Below are 21,283 nucleotides of genomic sequence, written 5' to 3'. Positions count from 1 at the left end.
CAGCCCAGCTCAGGCCAGCTCAGCGCAGCCCAGCTCAGCTCAGCCCAGCCCAGTCCAGTTCAGCCCAGCCCAGTTCAGCCCTGCTCAGCCCAGCTCAGCTCAGCCCAGCTCAGCCCAGCTCAGCACAGCTCAGCACAGCCCATTCCAGCTCAGCCCAGCCTAGCCCAGTTCAGCCCAGCTCAGCCTAGCCCAGCCCAGCTCAGTCTAGCTCAGCCCAGTTCAGCTCAGCTCAGCCCAGCTCAGCTCAGCCCAGCTCAGCCCAGCCCAGCTCAGCTCAGCCCTGCCCAGCCCAGCCCAGCCCAGCTCAGCTCAGCTCAGCCCAGCCCAGCTCAGCTCAGCCCAGCTCAGCTTAGTTCAGCCCAGCTCATCCCAGCCCAGGCCAGCCCAGTTCAGTCCAGCTCAGCCCAGTTCAACCCAGCTCAGCTCAGCCCAGCCCAGCTCAGCTCAGCCCAGCTCAGCTCAGTTCAGCACAGCACAGCCCAGCCCAGCTCAGCTCAGCCCAGCTCAGCTCAGTTCAGCACAGCACAGCCCAGCCCAGCCCAGCCCAGCTCAGCCCAGCTCAGTTCAGCTCAGCCCAGCCTAGCCCAGCTCAGCCCATTTCAGCCCAGCTCAGCCCAGCCCAGCCCAGCTCAGCCCAGTTCAGCCCAGCTCAGCCCAGTTCATCCCAGTTCAACCCAGCTAAGCTCAGCTGAGCCCAGTTCAGCTCAGCTCAGCACAGCCTGGCCCAGTTCAGCCCAGTTCAACCCTGTTCAGCCCAGCTCAGCTCAGCTAAGCCCATTTCAGCCCAGTTCAACCCAGCTCAGCCCAGTTCAGCCCATTCTACCCAGCCCAGCTCAGCGCAGCCAAGATCAGCCCAGCTCAGCCAGCCCATGTGTACAGCACCCTGATCTGTGTCTTCTGGGTCGATGGCCATCTGTCTTTCTCCTTCTTGTCTCTGTACTGGTACCTCACCTCCGCCCTCCCGCCCCAGGAGGCTGTAGTATGGCCTGGCTGTGGAGGAGCTGAGGCCTGATCAGCCTCTGGGACCCACCTGCTTAAGGCCGCCGGAGGGTCCAACACGGCTGGGAGAGGCCCACGCCCTTTGGCCGTGTGGCCATGCCCTGCTGGGCCCGTTGCCCGCCTGCCCAGAGGCGCTGGAGTAGGGAGGGAGAACCAGGCCTCGTCCAGGCCTGCTGATGGCCGTGTGGTCTCAGCCGACCCCTGCCCCGCTCTGGGCCATTTGCGCTGTGAGGTGAGGCCGATGCTGGGAAGGGACTGCGTGACGGTGTCTGGCCCACATCTGGGGGTCACTCACCCACTTCCTGTCCCGCCAGTTGCGGCCGTGTGCCTCCACGTCATGTCTGGTCTGTGGTCTGGCTGTGGCGGTACCAGGTGTGTGTGGCCTGGGCTGTGGGACCCCCAGGAGCTTGGCCGTGGCCTGAGGCCATGTGCATGCAGGCGGAGCCATGGTGGGGTGTGTCTCCATGGGGCGCCCACGGGGCTGGGCTGGGGGCCGAGGTGCAGAGGAGCAGAGGCCGAAGTAGGCAGAGTCAGGGGCTTAGGGTCCCTGAGGGAGAGATAGGCCCCGAGGTGCAGGTGAAGTGAGGGCCGCAGGGGAGGCTGCACAGGCCGGCAGGGGCGGGAGCCCCAAGGGACAGCCTCGCCAGAGTGACCGCAGTGAGCAGGCCCCACAGACCTTCAGGCCACAGGGCGGCTGTGAGGGTGGGGGGAGCTGCTCCCTCCTGGCCACGGCCAGGGACTGCCCCTCCTCCGCCAGCCTCAGCAGCCGCGGGGCCCTCGACTGAATCTGGACAGGGGTTGTGGGCCGCCCCCCACCCCCGCCTGGAGCCTGGAGTCCTGTGGGTCGGGGTGGCTGAGGGCCTGCCCCCGCCTGCATCCACCCAATTCTCTGTCCAGGGTTCTCCCACCCACGGGTCCTGCCGGCTGCCCAGCTGCTCGGCCCTCCCTGGTGCCCCTCAGGAGATGGCCCCTGCCCAGGCACAGGAGGGGCAGTGGGGCCTGCACCTGCTTTCACATGTTCATTCATTTTTTCACACCGAGAAGTTTCTGGAGCTACACACAGGCACCTATGGTCCCCTCCCGGGAAGGACACCATTGCGGGGAGAGCTGCAGGCAGGTGGAGGGGGAGAGATCAGCATTTCCCTGGGAGTGGGGTGGGCTCAGGATGGGAGTTGGGGCAGGTGGGCTGGGAGGGGGAGATGGAGGGAGGAAGGGGGGCCTGGGGCAGGGCACTGGGTGGGCAGACACACCTGGCTCGGTCAAGGGACTTCTGGGGTTTTATCACTGACCCTGGCACACTCACAGCATCGCCCACGAGGGGCACCTCCTCCCGGGCTGCTGGACTCCGGTCCACCCCACACCCGTCGCTCTCACAAGCACCAGCGGCGCCTGCATCGTTGTTGATTGGCCCTGAGGATCCTTCCTCTTGCCGGCCCGTGAGGTCCTGGGGCCCTGCAACTTCCGGGGGTCTGAAGCCCCGGTGTCCCCTGGAGCCGCCCTGAGGGAGCTGGAGGCGTGGGACTCGGGGTGAGTGCTGGGGCAGTGCCTGGCGGGAGTGGAGGAAGCAGAGGGCGGTGTGGGGCTGGGGGCCGCTCTCGCCTGAGGCCGGTGTCGCCCACGCAGACAGCACTGCCCTGCTGTGGGCACAGACGGGTGTGGAATGCGGGGCAGAAAGAAGAGCTTGGACTTGAGGCGGGTGGATGTGGGGTCTTGCATGACCTGATGGTCGCAGCCATTGGGGGAAGGGCCTGAGCCCAAGCGGACGCTCTTGTTAAGACCGATGAGCACCTCTGGGAGTCAGGGACTTGCCGAGCGCGGGTCCAGTTGGGAGGGAAGAGCCGGGACCGGGTGAGTCCTCCCCGGGTTTCTTCAGAAGGAGGAGGGGCCTCGGCTTGGCCAAGGCCGACTGGCTGGTTGTGAGTGTCCTGGGGCCGCGACGAAGGACCTCACACTGAGGGGCTTGAACCAACAGAAATTCAGTCTCGCACTCTGCAGCCAGACGCCCGAGATCCAGGTGTCCCAGGGTCCTGCTCCCGCCAGCAGCTTCAGGGGAGGGTCCTTCCTGCCCCCAGCCTCTGGTGGCCCCAGGTGTCCCAGGCATCACCCAGTCTCTGCCTCTGCCCTCATATGACCTCCTTCCCTGAGTCTGATCTCTCCTCCTCTGCCCCTTGTAAGGACGCTTCTCACTGGATTTAGGGCCACCTGGACAATCTCATCTTAAGATCCTTAACTTCAATCACATATGCAAAGATGCTTTGTCTGAACGGGATCACCTTCACGGGTTCCAGGGCTTAGGACGTGGACATAACTTCTGGGCCTGGGGGCACCATTCCGCCCTCTGTGGTGGGTTGATGAAGTAGAAAGAGGAGGAGGGGCGGAGGGGAGCCCGAGAAGGTGGGGTCCTGCTGCTGGGAGGGCGCGTGCGGCAGGGCTGCTGGGAGGGCGTGTGCGGCAGGGCTGCTGGGTCTCGAGCCCGGCTGGCCGGCTGGGATGCATCCTGCTTTTCTCTGCGGGCCTGCTCTTGGGCTGTGCTCCCACTGTGCCAGCCCCTCTAGGTGGGGTGACTGCCACTGTTCTCGGAGAGACAGAAGTGAGCGGTCCTGAAGTGGGATCTTAGTTCCCTGCCCAGGAATTGAACCCGGGTATCCTGGATGAAAGCCAGGAATCCTACCTGCTAGACCACCAGGGGCCGGAGGCTAGAAGGAAAGTTGCCCTGGCTCTTGCCCTGTTTGAAAGCAAGAATGTTTCAAGGAGGCAAAAACTAAAAACCAGGTATAAAGTTTCTTTTTTTTTTTTTAACATCTTTATTGGGGTATAATTGCTTTACAATGGTGTGTTAGTTTCTGCTGCATAACAAAGTGAATCAGTTATACATATACATATGTTCCCATATCTCTTCCCTCTTGCATCTCCCTCCCTCCCACTCTCCCTATCCCACCCCTCTAGGTGGTCACAAAGCACCAAGCTGGTCTCCCTGTGCTATGCGGCTGCTTCCCACTAGCTACAGAAGCACAGCACAACATGTGGGCTAGAGAATTAGCTTATTGAAGACAGGAGGAGGCAGAAATACTCACCTGGAGAGAGAGGGTGTGGGCGTCCTCCCCAATGAGAAGTGAAGGGGTGCTCGGCTCGTCTGTACAGCGCGGCTCTCCTGGATCTCTGTCTTCCTCTGGCCCATTACCTCGCCTCTTTTCCCACATCTGACCTGCCCTAGGGCCCTCCTGACAAGTGTGTATCTTTTTGACAAGAAAGATTCCAATGCGGGCTTCCCTGGTGGCGCAGTGGTTGGGAGTCCACCTGCCGATGCAGGGGACGCGGGTTCGTGCCCCGGTCCTGGAAGATCCCACATGCCGCGGAGCGGCTGGGCCCGTGGGCCATGGCCGCTGAGCCTGCGCGTCCGGAGCCTGTGCTCCACAACGGGAGAGGCCACAGCAGTGAGAGGCCCGCGTACCGCAAAAAAAAAAAAAAAAAAAGATTCCAACGCAAAGGCTAACGGGAAGTTTGACAACACATTATGGGCTGGCACGCCCTCCCTTTTCGACCCCCGAGGAGGCTTCCTGTGCATGTGCAGTTGGGGAGCTTTCCCTGACCTCAGGAGCGATAGACGTGGTTGTCTTATCTCTTTACTCCAGCAGGGCTCAGCTCCTGCCACTGACTTTGTCCTTGGAGCGCCAGGGGAAACAGAGCTCCATCTTCCTCTGCTTGGCGAGCTCCAGCTGCTCAGCCCAGGGGCCCATCTATCTCTTACTTCACCACCTTTCTTCCCGACTTGGGGAAGATGCACGTTGTCCGTGTGTGATGACGCCCAGCTTACAGGGGCCCACGTGGGCTGAGCCCTTGTTGCCCTCGTTCTGGATTCCATGGGTGATCTCATGATCCGGGGTGCAAGTCAGAGAAAGGGGACACTCAGCTCTGCCCCCGGGGGCTCCCAGCTCAGGAGATGGGAGGAAGGCCCCTGGACCTGGGCTTGAGAGAGCCATGCAGGTGGGGGCCGGTCTTGGGCCCTGGTTTCTGGAAACTGTGTGCGAGTCTGTGCAGGTATGAGTGTGTGAGTGTCGGTGTGAGGGGGCAGAGAAGAGCAGGGCTGTGCCCTTGACCTTGTGTGAAGTGCTCTACTGCTCCTCTCATGTTCTATTTGAACCAAACACTTGGGCTCTCTGGACAAGCCTCAGAGTTGCCCAGTTCTGGGTTTTCTATGCCCGATCTCCATAGGCTGCATGGTCCGTGTCGGAGTCCGTGGGACGCCTGGTCTCCCAGCACAGATGGTGGCTCTCAGAAGGGCCTTCGCCACAAGTGGACTCTTCTGTCAACAGAGTCTGGGCACTCGTATGCTGGGAAGGAGGCCACCGGGCCCTGAAGAATGGTCTTAACTGCTCACAGGTCCTCAAAGAGGCCAAGAGGGTCACTCACCGCCCCTAGTTTCCTCCTTATTGTACCTTTCCTAATAATTGAAACCTTTTCTTCCTGTTATTGGCCACCCGGTTTTTCCTTACGGTGTGGGACCCACTGCTCACGTTTCTTTCTTGTCATTGGTTGCTGAGTGCTCTTTGTATATGAAGGAGTCCTGCCCTGTGTCACATGTGCTCAAGTGCTCTGCCCCGTTTCAGAGCCCCTTGTGGGTGGGCTTTTCCAGCTCTTTACCCTCAGGAGGAGGCTCATCAGCCCATGCCCACCACTGTGCTTGGCCAGCCGGCCCTCTCCCTGGTGCCTATGGCTCCTGCCTGCGCGGCTCCCAGCTTTCTTCTCGAGGATGGTGGCGGCCAGCCCCAGACAGCTATTGCTTGTTCATCGGGACGTCTGGGCAGACTGGTGGGATGGGGCCTGAGGACTGGCCTGTCTGTGGGCGCTCAATGGGTGGACGGCTGGGTGATGACTGGGGCCTCAGGAGGCTGATGCTGGCCTCCACCCTGGTGCTTGTGCAGCTGTGTTCCTGCGGCCTCCTGCACTGACCACTGAATGAGCCCCTCAGGGTTTGCCCACGGGGATGGGGATTGTTGCCTTTACCTTCGTGTGGGGAGGGGTGGTGAGTCTGGGCTGGAGGCCAGTGGCGCAGGCGTAGTGGAGCCTGAACTGGGGTCTCTGTGGGCATTGAAGGACTCTTGAGGCGGAGCCTGGTTGGACACTTGGGTCCTCGGGGCCCAGAGCGGCCCTCTGCCCCCTTCCCTCTGGCCCCTTGTCCACGTCCTCGGCAGTGGGCACCTCCTGCTCCCAAGGTACCACAGGCACCTCCCCAAGGTACGCTCAGGTGGCAAGGGATTCTTTTTTTTTTTTTTTTTTGGCAGTATGTGGGCCTCTCACTGTTGTGGTCTCTCCCTTTGCGGAGCCCAGGCTCCGGACGCGCAGGCTCAGGGGCCATGGCTCACGGGCCCAGCCGCTCCGTGGCACGTGGGATCCTCCCAGACTGGGGCACGAACCCGTGTCCCCTGCATCGGCAGGTGGACTCTCAACCACTGCACCACCAGGGAAGCCCTGGCATGGGATTTTTCTATTTTTTTTTTTTTGCGGTACGCGGGCTTCTCTCTGCCGCGGCCTCTCTCGCTGCGGAGCACAGGCTCTGGACGCGCAGGCCCAGCGGCCATGGCTCATGGTCCCAGGTGCTCCGTGGCGTGTGGGATCCTCCAGGACTGGGGCACGAACCTGTATCCCCCGCATCGGCAGGCGGACTCTCAACCACTGCGCCACCAGGGAAGCCCCTGACATGGGATTCTTTAATGAACTTTACTAGGAAAAGTTAGGAGAGAGGTCGAACGAGGGCATGGGGGATGTGGGTGGGTGCTGCAGGGCTGATTTGGCCACACTGCGGACCCCTTGGGAAGCGCCTTCTGCTGTGGGACCCTGCCTCACAGCCTAGGGCCCTGCCTGCAGCCCTGGAAGCTCCCCTGGACCCTCCCCAGAAGGTCTTCTCTGCATCCTCATTCTGTACGAACGGGGCCTGGGGGTGGACAGCAGGGAGGGTGGGCAAGGGACAGGAGCAGGGCATGGGGGGCAGCCTACTTGGACCTGGGGGCACTGAGGGCAGGACTGAGCCTGGTGAGTGAGCCCTTGGCTTGGTTGGGCTGGGCTCAGACGCTGGATTGGGCTGGTTGGGACTCTGAGTCCTAGTTTTGGCTCTGGGCTCCAGCGTGGGCTGGGCCATGGGCTCAAGCCTGTCACTGAGTTTCAGGGGTTGGTCAGTCAGAACCGGTGTGGGCCCAAGCCCAGGGGCCTGGGAGAAGCCTGGGGTGGTCAGCACCCACGCCCAGCCCAGGTCTCTCTGTGGAGGGAACAGATGCTCTTCTGGGACTTGCCCCAAAGCGGGGTGGTGTGGGGCTGTGCTAGGCAGGCCCCCTGTTGCCTTCGACCTTGGGGCTGAGCTGGGGCCTCTTGGCGCCTGTGTGCTGGTCGCTGGGCCCCTGGCTCTGGCCCCTTGGGGGCTGGTCTGCTCCTTCCTCCGGCCCAGGGTCGAGCTGGCAGCCTCGGGGACGCTCATGTGGGGAGGGAAGAGGCAGGGCTGTGCGGTGCTCCTGTAGTCATGGGAAGCCTGCGGCTGCTTCTGCGGGACGGCAGCCAGGACCCACTTCACCTGGAGGACGGCGTGCGTGAGGGACTCTGTGCCCAGCCGAGGCTCTCCCTCTCTTGGGGCGCCCCGCCCTGGAACGGGGTGTCCGTGCCCACCTTGCAGAGAGTGACGGCAGCGCCGTAGCTCACGCTAAGCAGGAAGAGCGCCACGAAGGTTAGGAGGCCGGTCTGCATCCCCTCCAGCTCGTCGCTCTCGGCCTCCTCTGTGTACAGGTCCTCCAGGGCCAGCTCTGCGGGTGCCAGCCGGTCAGCCCCCTGGCCTCGGGGTCCGACGGGGAAGGACAGGCCTGGCCAGCCTTAGGGAGTCGAGGGGACCGGGCCTGGCGCCCTGGTCCTGGGCAGTCCCTCCGTCTGGCCCCTCTGCGACTGCCCAGAGCCACCAGCCGGACCTGGAGGGTTGGGGGGGTTGGAAGCCCCCGAGCTGGCCGGCGGCTGTGTGGGGCGGCGCTGTTCCCCTGCCCTCTGCTGTCCCTCCACTCTCGGGTGGCTGGCATTTTCTCTGCCACCGTTTCTCCGGCTTTTCTCCTGACGGCTGGTCGCCCCTCTCAGCCCCACGGGCCCCTCACCTCAGCTCCAGCTCTGCCCCACCCTGTCCCCTGCTCCGTGGCAGGCGGGGGCCCCCGGCCTGGGGAGCACCCACGTCCACCCACTGCATGGCCTGTGGCCGCCCAGTCCGGCCCCCTGGGCCCTGTTCTTGCTCGGCTCCGTTCTCGCCAGCCAGGGGGCCCCTTGAAGAGCACAGGCCGGCCTCCCTGCCTGGAGCCCTCAGGAGGGGGTCTGGACCCAGGAGGGCCCCTAGGGTAATCAGATCATCGCAGTGGGTGCCCCGAGGGCTGGGCCCGGCTGCACTTGCCCAGTGTGAGGGAGCCCAGAGCTGCCCCAGGCCTCTGGCTCCTCCTGTCCTGGGGCTGGGCCCCTTCCTTCCCCAGCACGGCCTCTGCTCTGGGCTCATGTTCAGGGTGTGGGCTGTGCATGTGCTGCTTTCTGTGTGGATGTGGTGGGTGCCTGTGTGCTGTCCATGTGTGTGTCTGTCCGTGTGTGTCCATGTGTGTGTACACGTGTGTCAGTATGTGTGTCTGTGTGTATTCATGTGTGTGGGTTCATGTCTGTGTCCCCGTGTGTCTGTGTCCATACGTGTCTGTGTATATCCATGTCTGTGTGTGTCAGAGTGTCCGTCCATGTGTATCAGTATGTGTCCATGTGTGTGTCCGTGTGTGTGTCCACACGCATGTGTCTCTGTGTGCCTGTGTCCATATGTCTGTGTGTATCCATGTGTGTGTCCATGTGTCTGTGTGTGTCTGTGCGTTCAGGTCTGTGTCTCCATGTGTCTGTGTCCATGTGTATCAGTGTCTGTGTCCATATGTGTCCGTGTATATCTGTGTCCATGTGTGTCAGTGTCTGTCCATGTGTGTCTGTTCACGTGTATCAGCATGTGTATCAGTGTGTGTTCATTTGTATGTGTTCATGTCTCTGTCTCCATGTGTCTGTGTCCATGTGTGTGTCCATGTGCATCAGTGTGTGTCTGCGTGTCCAACTGTCCATCTGTGGGGTGCAGCTGACAGGGAGGGCTTGGCTGCAGGAGGAAGCCATGTGGGGCGATGGGTGCGTCCAGGGGCCCAGGTATGACAGGGAAGGGTTTGGGAGTGGCCTGGGAGCTAGGGTGGGCCTCGGGAGGCCACCTGTGAGTGTGTGTGAGATGCTACCAGCGGTTGGCAGTGCCGTGTGACTTGGGTGGGTGTGGAGCCCTGGCACCAGCGGGCATGACAGTGTGAGGGTGCGTGTGAGGGCTGGGTGCTTGCCTGGACCGATTCAGGGTGGAGTGAGTCTGAGTGGCAAGATGGGGACACTGGGCTCCAGCCCTGGCCTGGTGTGACCACACAGGTAGGATGGAGGTCAGAAGGCAGGGGTCAGAGGAGTGGGCTCTGCACTGGCCCCTGTGCAGCGTTGGCCCATTTGTGCCCAGGAGGTGACAGTGGAGGGACCTGCGTGTTGGTGCCGGTGCGGGGGTCTGACTCGGCCCATTTCTCTACCTGGAGGGCCTGTGTGTGCAGCTGGACTTGGGAGCCTGGGGGCTTGTCTGTGTCCAGAGGGGCTGGCAGGAGGCTGGGGGTGGAGGCTGAGGCCTCCGGGAGCTCCAGGAGAGGCTGGCGTCTCTGTGGTCCCTCCCCTAGGACCACTCTCGGGCTCTTAGAGCTCCTTTGACTGGGTAGAGTCCATAGTGGGGTGGCGGGGAGGCCCTCTGACACAGACGTCGATGCTGGATGGAGCCGCGCCTCAGCCCTGGCCCCCACCCCCTGCCTCCCTTTCCTCTGTGCCAAGACACCGCTCCCTGCCCCACAGCTCCCCAAGGATGGGCACGCCCAGGGCTCTGAGCAGGCACTGGAGTGTTTATTGACAATGGACGGAAGGTCTGGCTGGTCCCCTCCCCCACCCCAGCAGGATGGAGCCCTGGGATGGGGGGAGTGGGGAGGCCGGGCGTCATTTACCGAGCTCGATGGACATGGATCTCTTGAGCGTCCTCGAGCCGGGCAGCGCCTCGTGCGCCACCTGGCAGGTGAATTCACTCTTCTGCTCCCAGTCGGCCCGCCTGACCACCAGGTGGCTGTAGACGAAATAGGCGGGGGAGCCGGGGGTGGGGCTGCGGACCTTGCGGGGCCTCGTGCTGGTGTGCTGGTCCGCCTGCATCAGGGCGCCATTCCGCAGCCACCGCACGGAGATGTCCACGGGAAAGAAGTTCTGGATCAGGCAGGTGAGGGTGGCCTCGCCCTTGGTCTTGAGCTCCTCCTTGGGTGGCGGGAACACGTAGACCTCGGGAACCATGCGCTCGCCTGCAGACAGGCATGCGGTCAGCCTGGCTCCACCTGGGGGCCCGCCCACCTGCCCTCAGCCTGCGGCTCACCAACGCCCTTCGAGATGGAGCGCAGGATCTCCTTGGGTAGGTGTGGGTGGGTCACTTTGCAGTAGTAGGTCTCGCCCTTAAGCCAGTCGCTGACATCCACCGGCAGGGTGGACGTGACGGTGACCGTCCCGTTGAACTCAGGCTTGGAGACAAGCGTGTCTGGATACACTAGATCCTTGTTCTCCCTGGACCAGGTCAGTTTAATGTCCTTTGTGCTGGCCAGGTCCACCACCAGGCAGGTGATCTTGGGTGACTTGTTGACGTACAGGTCGAGAGGCGTGGGTGGGCTCAGGTAGGCGCTCACGCCACGGGGCTCGGACTCAGCTGTGTGTGGGAAGGGGCTGAGTGAGGCTGAGTCTGCCCTCCTCTCTGAATCCCCAGCGGCTGGGTGTTGGCGTGGGCGAGGGCCATACCTGTGCACCTGCGGGCGTGGTTGTCGTAGGTGAAGCCATAATAGGTGACCCGGCAGGTGTAGGTGAGTTGGGACACCCACTGGCCCTGCGTGATGTTGAGCTCGCTAGAGGTGGAGGCCAGTTTGCCCTCCACCCTTTCGGGGCCAGTGTGTGGGAACACGTCTGTGGCCTCACGCCCGTCCACCAACCAGGTGACCTTGATTTTCCCTGGGGCGTAGCCGGAAATTAAGCACAGGAGCTGGATGGTGGTGTGGGTGTCGCCACGGGGGTCGCAGGAGGAGTAAAAGAGCTTCACAGTGGGGTCGGTGAAGTTCTTGGTGCACCCTGGCGGCAGAGGCAGCAGGAGTGGGGCTGGCCTCTCTGAGCCCCCAGCCCTTCCTCCCCGTCCCTCCCGCCCGGCCTCCGCCTCCCGCTCTGGCTGTCTCGCGGGCTGCCCAGGCATGGCTCACCAGTGACGGCCTTGGTGGTGGTGGTGTTGGACGCAGCATGGGCCACACTGCAGGTGAATTTCTGCTTGGACCACTCGCCCGAGACTGTCACCTGGCTGCTGGTGGTGTAGAGGCTGGAGTTCAAGTTTTGGATGGCAGGGAAGGTCAGCGTGCTCCTGTTCAGGGGTGCTGTGTCCCAGGTCATGGCCACTGGGCCCGGAAAGTAGCCTGTGGCCAGGCAGCCCAGCGCCACAGAGGTGGCGTTGGTGGCCCTTGTGCAGCAGGAGCGCAAGGGGTAGACGGACGGGCCGTGGATGGAGGCTGTGGGGACAGGACGGGGCTCAATGCTGGCCTCAGGACTGCCACCCGTATGTGCCAGGCTGACTGCTGGCTTTGGAGGGTGGGCTGTGGGCTGGAGGTGGGGAGGTCCAGTGCAGGGAACACCTGCCTGGGGGACAGATGGCTCCTCCTGGGTCCTTTCCTCATCTCCTGATGCCACTAGGGATGCCCTCCAGTGAATTCTGCAGAAGCAGCAGCTGTCACTGCCCTTGGCCAGGACTCCTGCCCTCAGCCCCAAGTGGGTGGACGCGGGGCTCCTGAGTGGAGGCGCTAACCCACTCCCTGAGGTGGAGGTTCAGAGCCCATAGCCCTCTGTCGGCACCCGGGGACCCAGGGAGAAGCCCCCGGCCCAGTAGTTACCAGGCTACTCTTCTGCCCCCACTCGTAGACCCCCATTGGAGATCAGGGACCCTGAGAACCTCAGTAGCCACCAGTCTGTCCCCTCTGCCCCACCCATAGCCCTGGGAACAGTGGCCTGGGAAACAGAGACCCCCAGCATCACCAAGCTGCTTTCCCACTCCTAACCCTAACTCAGACCCCCATCGGGGATCAGGGAGACCCCCAGGAACCATCAAGCTGGCCTTTCTGTTCCAAACCAAAGACCTCATAAGGGCCTGGGGATCCACAGGACCCCACTTCCCAGGAATCACCTTGTGTCCCCGCCCCACTCCAAAGTCCCTGTGGGCCTGCTGTGGGCAGATCCACCTGCCACCCACTGGACCCCTGCTACCTGCAGCCGTGGGTCAGCCTTCAGGTCCCTGAGCTGCTTTGCCATGGCTGCCCCTTCACCCCATCCTTCGGCTGACCAGCCCAGGCCCCCTGGTGCTCTACCGCCCTGCTGATCCCCCAGGGGAGCCCGATTACAGGCCCCATGGAGAGAGGACAAAGACTCCTCAGAGCCCTCCTCAGTCCCCCTCCTCAGCCCTTCTCAGGCTCCTCTGGTTTCCAGGCCTGTATGCATGTCCCCTGGCCTTGGAACTCCAGCCCCCAGCCCATCCCAGCTCTGCATCCCAGCTCGGTTCTTCCACCTTACTCTATTCTGCCGGCTAGCCCAGCTGAGCACAGCCCAGATGATCTTGTGTCAGGACAGCTGAGACCAGCTGAGACAAAGCAGCTCGCAAGTACGGCCCAGCACCCCTAACGAGTCCTGCGCATTTCAAGTCAGCTCAGCCCAGTTCATCCCAGTTCACCCCAGCTCAGCCCAGAGCAGCCTGCCTTGATCCAGCCTGGCCCACTTCAGCCCCTGACGTCCCATCTCAAGCAAAACAGCTCATCTGAGCTGCATCCACGTGGTTCATTTTAGTTCAGTTTAGCTGACTGAGCAAAGCTGGCCAGGATGACCCCACAGCCCACTCCACCCAGTTAATCCAGCTCAGCCCAGCCCAGTCCAGCCCAGCTCAACCCAATGTAGCCCTACTCAGCTCAGCCGAGCTCAGCCCAGCCCAGCTCAGCCCAGCTCAGCCCAGCTCAGCCCAGCCCAGCCTAACCTAGTTCAGCCCAGCTCAGCCCAGCCCAGCTCAGCCCAGCCCAGCCTAACTCAGTTCAGCCCAGTTCAGCCCAGCTCAGCCCAATTCCACCCAGTTCAGCTCAGCTCAGCCCAGTTCACTCCAGTTCACCCCAGCTCAGCCCAGCCCAGCTCAGCATAGTTCAGCTCAGCTCAGCCCAGTTCAGCCCACCTTAGCCCAGTTCAGCCCAGTTCAGCCCAGTTCAGCCCACCTTAGCCCAGTTCAGCTCAGTTCAGCCCAGTTCAGCTCAGCTCAGCCCAGTTCAGCTCAGCTCAGCCCAGTTCAACCCAGTTCAGCTCAGCCCAGTTCAGCCCAGTTCAGCTCAGCCCAGTTCAGCCCAGTTCAGCTCAGCTCAGCCCAGTTCCACCCAGTTCAGCCCAGCTCACCCAAGCCCAGTTCAACCCAGTTCATCCCTGCTCATCCCAGTTAATCTCAGTTCAGGCCAGCTTAGCCCAGTTCAGCCCAGTTTAACCCAGCTCAGCCCATCTCAGCCTAGTTCAGCCCAGCTCAGCTCAGCCAACCCTAGCTCTGCCCCACCCCTCCGGGGTAGGCAAGCTCAGCAGAGAAGAGCCCAGCCCAGTGCATTCAGCCCAGGTGAGCCCAGATTGCCCCTTTTATCCCACCTAACTACGCAAGTCGGGCCCCACTCAGCTGAGCCCAGTTTCTTCTGACAGCCCAGCTCAGTCCAGCAGAGTCCAGGTCTGCCTGGTTCACCTGAGGACAGCCCAGCTGAGCCAGCCTAGGAAGGCTGAGTCCTGAGCTCTGCTCAGCTGGAGCAGCCTGCTCCCTCCCTGTCTATCCGAAGCAGCCAGGTTCACGACAGCCCAGCTCACTTTAGCTCAGTGCACAGTCCCGCATGGCTGAGGACAGCCCTTCTGGCCAGTGTGGCCCAGCTGAGGCTGGGGTAGCTCATCTGCCTCCACATAACTCCATCCACTCAAGCCAAACTTGGCCCAGCCCAGCCCTGCCTGGCCTACCCTAGTCAGGCTGGCTCAGGCCAGCCCAGCTCAGGCCAGATGATGTGGGCCCAGGCCTGCCTGCCATGTTGGCCGGCCTAGGGACTGAGACCCGTTGCTTCCCCCTGACCCTGGGCTGGCCGTCACCGTCTTTACTGGTTGTAGGCAGATCCGCGCTCAGCCCGAGGTCCGTGCCCTGTGTGTGATTCTTGCCCTGGCCCTGACCTGTCTGAGATTCCCGGCTCCTTGGTCTTCTCCCGGTCGGCTTCGAGCGTTCTCTTACTTCCCTGTGTCCCCATGCAGGGAAGTGACAGCTGCAAAGCAAGCAGCGACCCAGAAGCTGGGTCCCCGCTGGGCAGGCAGCCCAGGTGTCCTCTCCCCGCAGTGGTCTTGGCAGCTCCAGCGGTGGGGTGCCTGAGGGGCTGTGGTCTTCTGTCAGGTGCCCGTGGCTGGTGTGGCCCATCTGGCCAGTGGTGGCTGTATGCAGGCTCCCAGGATAGGCTCCCAGATGAGGTGAATCGTTAGGAAGCGTTGCTGTTATTTTTATGTCCAGACGATAGGGCCTGGGGCAGGGCGGGGCAGGGGGGCGAGCTCTGCCTCAGTGCTCTCAGCTAAAAATGGGGTGGGAACCCCCAGGGGCCTCGGCAGCCCTGGAAGTTCCCTTCTCTCTCTCTGTTCTCGGGAAGTCGACCCAGCGACAGCCGGTCTCAGGTGAGGCTCCTCTCTGTGGCCTCTTCCCCGGCCTCTGCCACCCGGCTCATGACCTCTCCCTCGACGCCACGGGCTGACTTGGTGAGCAGCCGGCACACACTGTGGTCACCACGATGGCCCGGGAAGGGAGAGGGCACCAGGCACTGCCACCACTGCCCCCAAGGCAGCCCATGAGGGATGGTCCTGGCCGTTTTGTGCTTGAGAAGTTGAGGCCCACGTGGCCTAGGTGCCTGCAGCGGAGCGCGGGGCTTTCTGAGCAGCAGTCCGGGGGCCGGCCCGGTGGGGCGGCCCTGGGTACGAGTGTGAGAGGCTGTGGGTCCAGCTGGGTGTAGGCAGGTGCTAGTCCTCTGGTGGCTTCCTGGGCACCCTGCCGGCCGGCAGTCTCACCCGCTGTCTGCGAGCCAGCCTCCCGATCGCTGTCCTGCAGCTGGGCTCCCATCGGGGCTGCGACTGGGCTGAGTGGCCGGCAAGGGCTGGCAGGGGCCTGTCGGGAGGCGGGACATGGCTGTGAGCTTGGCAAGACCTCTGCAGCCACCGGACCCTGGGGTGTACCATGTCACCCTGTGCTGTTGCTGTCCATCAAGGTGTGGGGACCACAGAGTGGCCTTCGTAGAGGGGCCCACAGCATTCGACTGTGGTCTGTCGGGGCAGCCAGTCTACCATCGGCGCTCCACTGGCATGTGCTGAGCCAGGTGATGTGCTGAGCCTTGGCCTTGCCTCCGTGCTGTGGACGTGTCCTGCAGGCCGGTGTGTCCCTGGAACCCCCAAAAGGCCCAGATGCACACACAGGGGAGGCCACGAGAACTTGCAAGCTAGCTCATCAGCATGGGCTCCTGGGAGGTGACATGCAGTCTTTGGAGAGGGAGACAGCAGGACCACGTCCCCTGGGCCCAGGACACCCAGGGCCGCTGGTCTGCATGCAGGGAGGCTGTGCAGAGATGAGCTGTCAGGCCTGCATGCTCAGAGGAGTGTCCGGGCCTCTTGGAAGACCCAAGAGGGGCTGCTGGATGGGTGGGGAGGGGCCCCGTGTGCAGAGCCAGGGCCCCGAGGCCCCCAGGACAGATTTTCCTGGTCTGTCCCGCCCCACCCTTGGCCCCAGGGACAGATGCTGCATGGCAGGTGCAGGGGGAACGCCGAGTTCCCTGGAAGGGCTCAAGGTTCTGAGAGAAACCACAGGGCAGGCAGAGCCCCACCGGGGAGGCTTCTGCCAGGTGGTGCCCGGCCCTGCGGCCTGTACGGTGTGAGTGTGTGGGGCTGGGGGCTTGGCCCGGCACCCCTGCGCTTCCTGCCCAGCTGTGGGCATTCAAGGCTGAGGCCTTGTGCCCAGCCGGCCCCTCCCCCAGCTCTACCCCAGCACCCCAGGAGCCACCGGGCTGCCGGCTCAGGGGCAGGGAGGGTAGGGGGGATGCGTCCCTTGGTGCTAGAGGAGACTCGCTCCTGCGCCTGCTCAGCTGCAGGAAGTTAGATGGGACCTGGCCAGACAGCCTGGGACGGGTGGGCCTTCAGCCAAGGCAGTGTGAGGTCCCTCTGCGGCTGGGCCTCTGCGTACGGGCCTGTGGGGTAGCCAGGGGCCAATGCTGCCTCCGGCCAGTGTATTGCTTGGAGGGAAGGCCAAAAAAGCTGCAGATGTTTCTTCGACCTTTCCTGACCAGGACACTAACTGGGTGGCAGCGCTAGCCTCCAGATCCCTCAGACTCAGCCAGGGGCTCACTGCCCTCGGTACCCATGGTGGGGACTAGGGCCCAGAGTTCTCCTGGACAGTGAGACCAGCTGACCCCCTTGTTGCCCTTGGTTGTGGCCCCAAACATGGGCCCAAAGATGCTTCAATCCCCCCTCCCCGGCTTCCTTCCCCCAGGGTGGGCCTGGCTCCACTGCTGCCCGCTCCCTCTTGGGGCTGGCCCACCACCACCCAGGCCTCCAGACGTCCTTCACCCCAGGGAGGCCCCGCTTCTCCAGCTCCGTGCCTGCCTTCCCAGCAAGGGTGCTGCCATTACACTCTCTGCAGTGTGCAGTGCGTTGTCTCCCTTCTAATTTAAATGCTCCCATTACTAATGAGCTGGAGTATCTCTTCAGAGACTTGGGAGACATTTGGACGTCTGTCTCTGATCTCATCCTGCTTTCTGAAGATTTTCTTGGCGATTTCCTGGGAATTTGCAAGGCAGTCATCTCTAGGTGCTTGCCCCTTGCTAGTTTTAACCTCGGGATAAACTTCTCCCGGTCAATCCCCTGGTTGTTAATGCTGCTTATTGAGTCCTCCTTTAACAGAAATTCTTGATTTCCACGTGGCAGATTCATCAGCTATTTACCCTACAGCTTGCACGTTTGGAGGCTGCCATGTGAGCTTCCTGTGGCTGCAGTCACAAAGGCCCACAGACTTAGTGGCTTAAAACCACAGAAATGGACTCTCACATTCTGGAAGGCAAGAAATCCGAAAACAAGGTGTTGGCAGTGCCAAGCTGCCCTGAAGGCTCCAGGGCAGGGTCCTTCCTGCCTCTTCCAGCCCCTGCTGGCTATTGACAGCACCCCAATCTTCCCTCCATCTTCACGTGGCCATCTGCCCTGTGTGTCATCTTCTCCTGTTATAAGTCACTGGACTTACAATGCTTCTGAAATCTAGTGTGATCTAATCCCAAGGTCCTTAACCTAATTACATTTGCAGAGACCCTATATGCAGACAAGGTAACATTCTGAAGTTCTGGGTGGACATACATCCCACCAGGCTGTTGCTGTTCCTGTGCTCCGCCAGCCTTGCTGGTCCATTTCCTTTCAGCTATATTTAAAGTTAGCCTTTCAGATGTAAGTGTTTGATCCCAGCAGGCTCCACCACCACTCACCATGCATATGGTGTGGAGTAGAAACCCAGGTTGAAGGTCTCCACAGAAGAAGCCAGTTTCCCACCCATCTCAGAAGCTTTCCCGCTGCCTGAAGGCGCCACACTCATTGCAGTCCAAGTTCCTAGGAACGACCAGGCTGTTTCTGAGTGCTCTCCTATTCCTTGGGTCTGGTAGTCTGTGCATGAATACCATCCTTTTCAGTGATGGTTTTGTGTATGTGTTAACATTCAAGGGGACAGTCCCCCTGAAACCCCTCATCCTGTGCTTTTATTTTTCAAAATGGTCTAAGCTGTAAATGGATCTCACAAACAAACAAAGAAACGAACAAAACCAACCCAGCTGGAATTTTGGTTGGGAGTACACTGTATTTCTTAGTCTGGGACATAGATGACAATTTAATCTAACATGTCATTCCTTCCTTGACCAGTGTATCTCTCCAGCCGTTCAGATTTCTTTTATGTCCTTGAATAGAGTTCAATTTTTTTCTCAGAGGTCTTGGGCGTTCTTTCCCAGGTTATTCCTCCCATTGCTGTGACTTGTGCCTGGCTTTCTGTTACATTTTCTAGTAGGTTTTTGCTGACATAGAGGAACACAGCTGCTTTTGGTAAGTTGGTCTTGCATGGAAATTGTCCCGATTTTCTTGTTAGTTCTAACAGTTTGTCTGCTGATTGTGTTGGCTTTTCCTTGGAAATGATCACATCATCTACAAATAATACCTCCTTCACATCTTTCCTTTCCATCTTAACAGCCCTGTTTCTTTTTCTTGTCACGTAGCATTGGCCAGGACCTCCAATAATCTATTAAATAAACATTTTCCAAATTGTTTTGACCACAATCCTTGTAAAAAGAGTGTCTTATATTATAATCTAATTCACATACACACATTATTTATATGTAACATATATTATGTATATTTATTTATGTAACTGAAACAAAATTTTCATGAAAATATTTACCCTTGTTATGTACAATGCATAGACTTTTTTTCTTTGTTTATTAAAAAGAGCTGGCTGTAACTGTCTGATTTGATTTCACAATCCACAAATAGTTAAGCACATATCTGAAAAGCACTGCAAAATAGTGTGACAGAAGTGACAGGCGTCCTTGCTGTGTCCCTAATCTTATGGGAACACCTCTTAAAGTTTGGCTATCAAGTGTGTTCACTGTAGCTTTATTCCTTCTTTCCTACATTCTTTTGGATTAATAAGTACTTCTTAGTACTTATTAGTTAGTACTTAGTAAGTACTTTAAATACTTATTCCATTCTAACTTCTCTGGGGACTTCCCTGGTGGCTCAATGGTTAAGAATCGGCCTGTCAATGCAGGGGACGTGGGTTCAATCCCTGGTCCGGGACGATCCCACGTGCCACAGAGCAACTAAGCCCATGTGCCACAGCTACTGAGACTGTACTCTAGGGTCCATGCACCATAACTACTGAAGTCTGCTCACCTAGAGCCTGTGCTCTGCAACAAGAGAAGCCACCACAATGAGACACCCGTGCACCACAATGAATAGTAGACCCTGCTACTAGACCACATGTAGCAACGAAAAGAAGGCCCATGTGTAGCAATGAAGACCCAATGCAGCCAAATATAAGTAAATAAATAAATGTATAAAAAAAATAAAGGAAACGAAAGAGGCATGACAACTGAAACAACGTGTGATCTAGGATTTCCTTTTTCTTTTCTTTTCTTTTTTTTTTTTTGCAGTACGTGGGCCTCTCACTGTTGTGGCCTCTCCCGTCGCGGAGCACAGGCTCCGGACGCGCAGGCTCAGTGGCCGTGGCTCACGGGCCCAGCCGTGTATTTTTATTCCCTCCCTCAAAATTTTATGTTTTTCTGTTTTGTTTTGTGGTACACGGGCCTCTCACTGTTGTGGCCTGTCCCATTGTGGAGCACAGTCTCCGGATGCACAGGCTCAGCGGCCATGGCCCACGGGCCCAGCGGCTCCGCGGCTTGTGGGATCTTCCCGGACCGGGGCACGACCCCATGGCCCCTGCATCGGCAGGCGGACTCTCAACCACTGCGCCACCAGGGAAGCCCCTCTGTCGACTTTTTAGATAAGCCTCTTTGCATATGGATTCAGTGAATATAATGTGCATCCTGAAGTCATCACAATGAAGTTAGATTAAATAAATGACTACCTCACATAAGTCATTAGAGCCCTGAGAAAGTATAGTTTCATTTATGAACTCATCTTTTGTGCTACTGTCATATATGTTGCATCTGTACCTATTATAAACCCCACAACACACTGTTAATAATTTTTACTTTAAACAATCGATTATCTTTTTAAGAAACTAAGAGAGAAAAGATTAGTTTTTGCACTTGCATATTTGCCATCTCTGATGCCACCTTTCCATCCTGTAGATCAGAGTTTCCGTTTGGTGTCATTTCCTTTCAGCACAAAGATTCTCTGTTAGCCTTTCCTTTACTGCAGGTCTCTTGGAAATGCACTCCCTCGGTTTTTGTGTATCTAAAAATGTCTATTACATATTCATTTTGGAATGATATTTTCTCTGGATATAGAATTCTGGGTTGAAACTCCCCCCTTCTGTTGCTTCCTGGTCACCATTTTTTCCGATGAGAAGCCAGATGTAGTTTGTTCCCTGTATGTCTGTGTTCTTTCTCTGGCTGCTATCAAGACATCTTCTTTATCTTTGGTCTTCATCAGTTTGCACAACGTGTCTCATCATGGCACATCATGTTGTATTTATGGTTAGGAACTGCCTGAGCTTCTTAAATCTGTAAATTGATATTTTCATCACATTGGGAAATTTTGCTTTTTATCTCTTCAGAGACTTTTTCTGCCCCATTCGATCTTTTGTCCGTTTCTGGGACTCCAAAATTTTATGTATTTTCAAATGTTTCATAGTGTCTCATAGGACATTGAGTCTCTTTTCTTCTTTTTTCAATATTTTTCTTTCTGTTCTTTGGATTGGATTAAAAGAACATTTTATTAATATATAAAATATATAGATATTATATATAAATATATTTTACATACACAATACATTAGAATATCTATAATAAATATAGAATGTCTCTATACTGAAATGTAGTTTTCTGACCTTTCTTATGCCTTCTCCAATCTGCTGTTAAGCTCATCAAGTGACTTAAACAATTCAGAATTGTACTTTCTAGTTCTAGAATTTTTATTTGGTTCTTGTAGATAGTTTAAAAATTTCTGTAGAGGTTATCTAGTCACTCATTATGAGCATATTTTCCTTTAAGATCTCTGAACATATTTATAATAGCTGCTTTAAAGTCCTTGTCATAATTGGGTCTGTGTCTGGGTCATCTTTGGATCATTCTCCATTGACTATTTTGTATTTTGACCATGGGTCACATTTTCTTATTTCTTTGCACATTTAGTAATTTTTGAATGTGCGCTGGGTGTGGTGGATGGAGTATAATCCAGACTATGGATTTTGTACTCTTCCTCAGAGAAGTATTGATTTTTTTGTCAGGAGGCAGAGTCTGCTTGACTGGATTCCAAAATCTGTCTGCCAGATGGTATTATTTCTGTGGTTGGCAGTAGCTAATGTCTCCTCAGTTCTTTCAGCCTCCTGCTTGTGGCTTTTCCCCGGCCCTCTGGAGTTTCCCCTACACATGCACAGGTAAGGGGACAGTCAAGGATT

At 58.5% G+C, this 21,283-nt stretch overlaps 2 gene segments (V, D, J or C); both read right to left on the bottom strand.

The window, feature by feature from the left end:
• LOC103072828 (Ig alpha-2 chain C region-like) overlaps window positions 1-1,338 on the bottom strand; it is a 6,093-nt gene extending 4,755 nt beyond the window's left edge. The window contains 1 exon segment of the C gene segment in view: window positions 1,299-1,338. Within this exon segment, the coding sequence occupies window positions 1,299-1,338 (40 nt within the window).
• A 199-nt stretch (window positions 1,339-1,537) lies between these two features.
• On the bottom strand, window positions 1,538-15,247 carry LOC103072560 (Ig epsilon chain C region-like). The segment is given in 10 exon segments: window positions 1,538-1,546; window positions 1,676-1,786; window positions 2,303-2,545; window positions 7,334-7,561; window positions 7,654-7,787; window positions 10,044-10,385; window positions 10,457-10,780; window positions 10,870-11,193; window positions 11,319-11,618; window positions 14,887-15,247. Coding segments are annotated over 10 exon segments (2,376 nt in total).
• Between the last annotated feature and the right edge of the window lie 6,036 nt (window positions 15,248-21,283).

Source organism: Lipotes vexillifer, unplaced genomic scaffold, assembly GCF_000442215.2.
Source record: "Lipotes vexillifer unplaced genomic scaffold, Lipotes_vexillifer_v1.1 scaffold3102, whole genome shotgun sequence".
Classification (NCBI taxonomy): domain Eukaryota; kingdom Metazoa; phylum Chordata; class Mammalia; order Artiodactyla; family Lipotidae; genus Lipotes; species Lipotes vexillifer.
The sequence above is the reverse complement of the archived record's forward strand: the minus strand, read 5'-3'. Positions and strand labels throughout refer to the sequence as shown.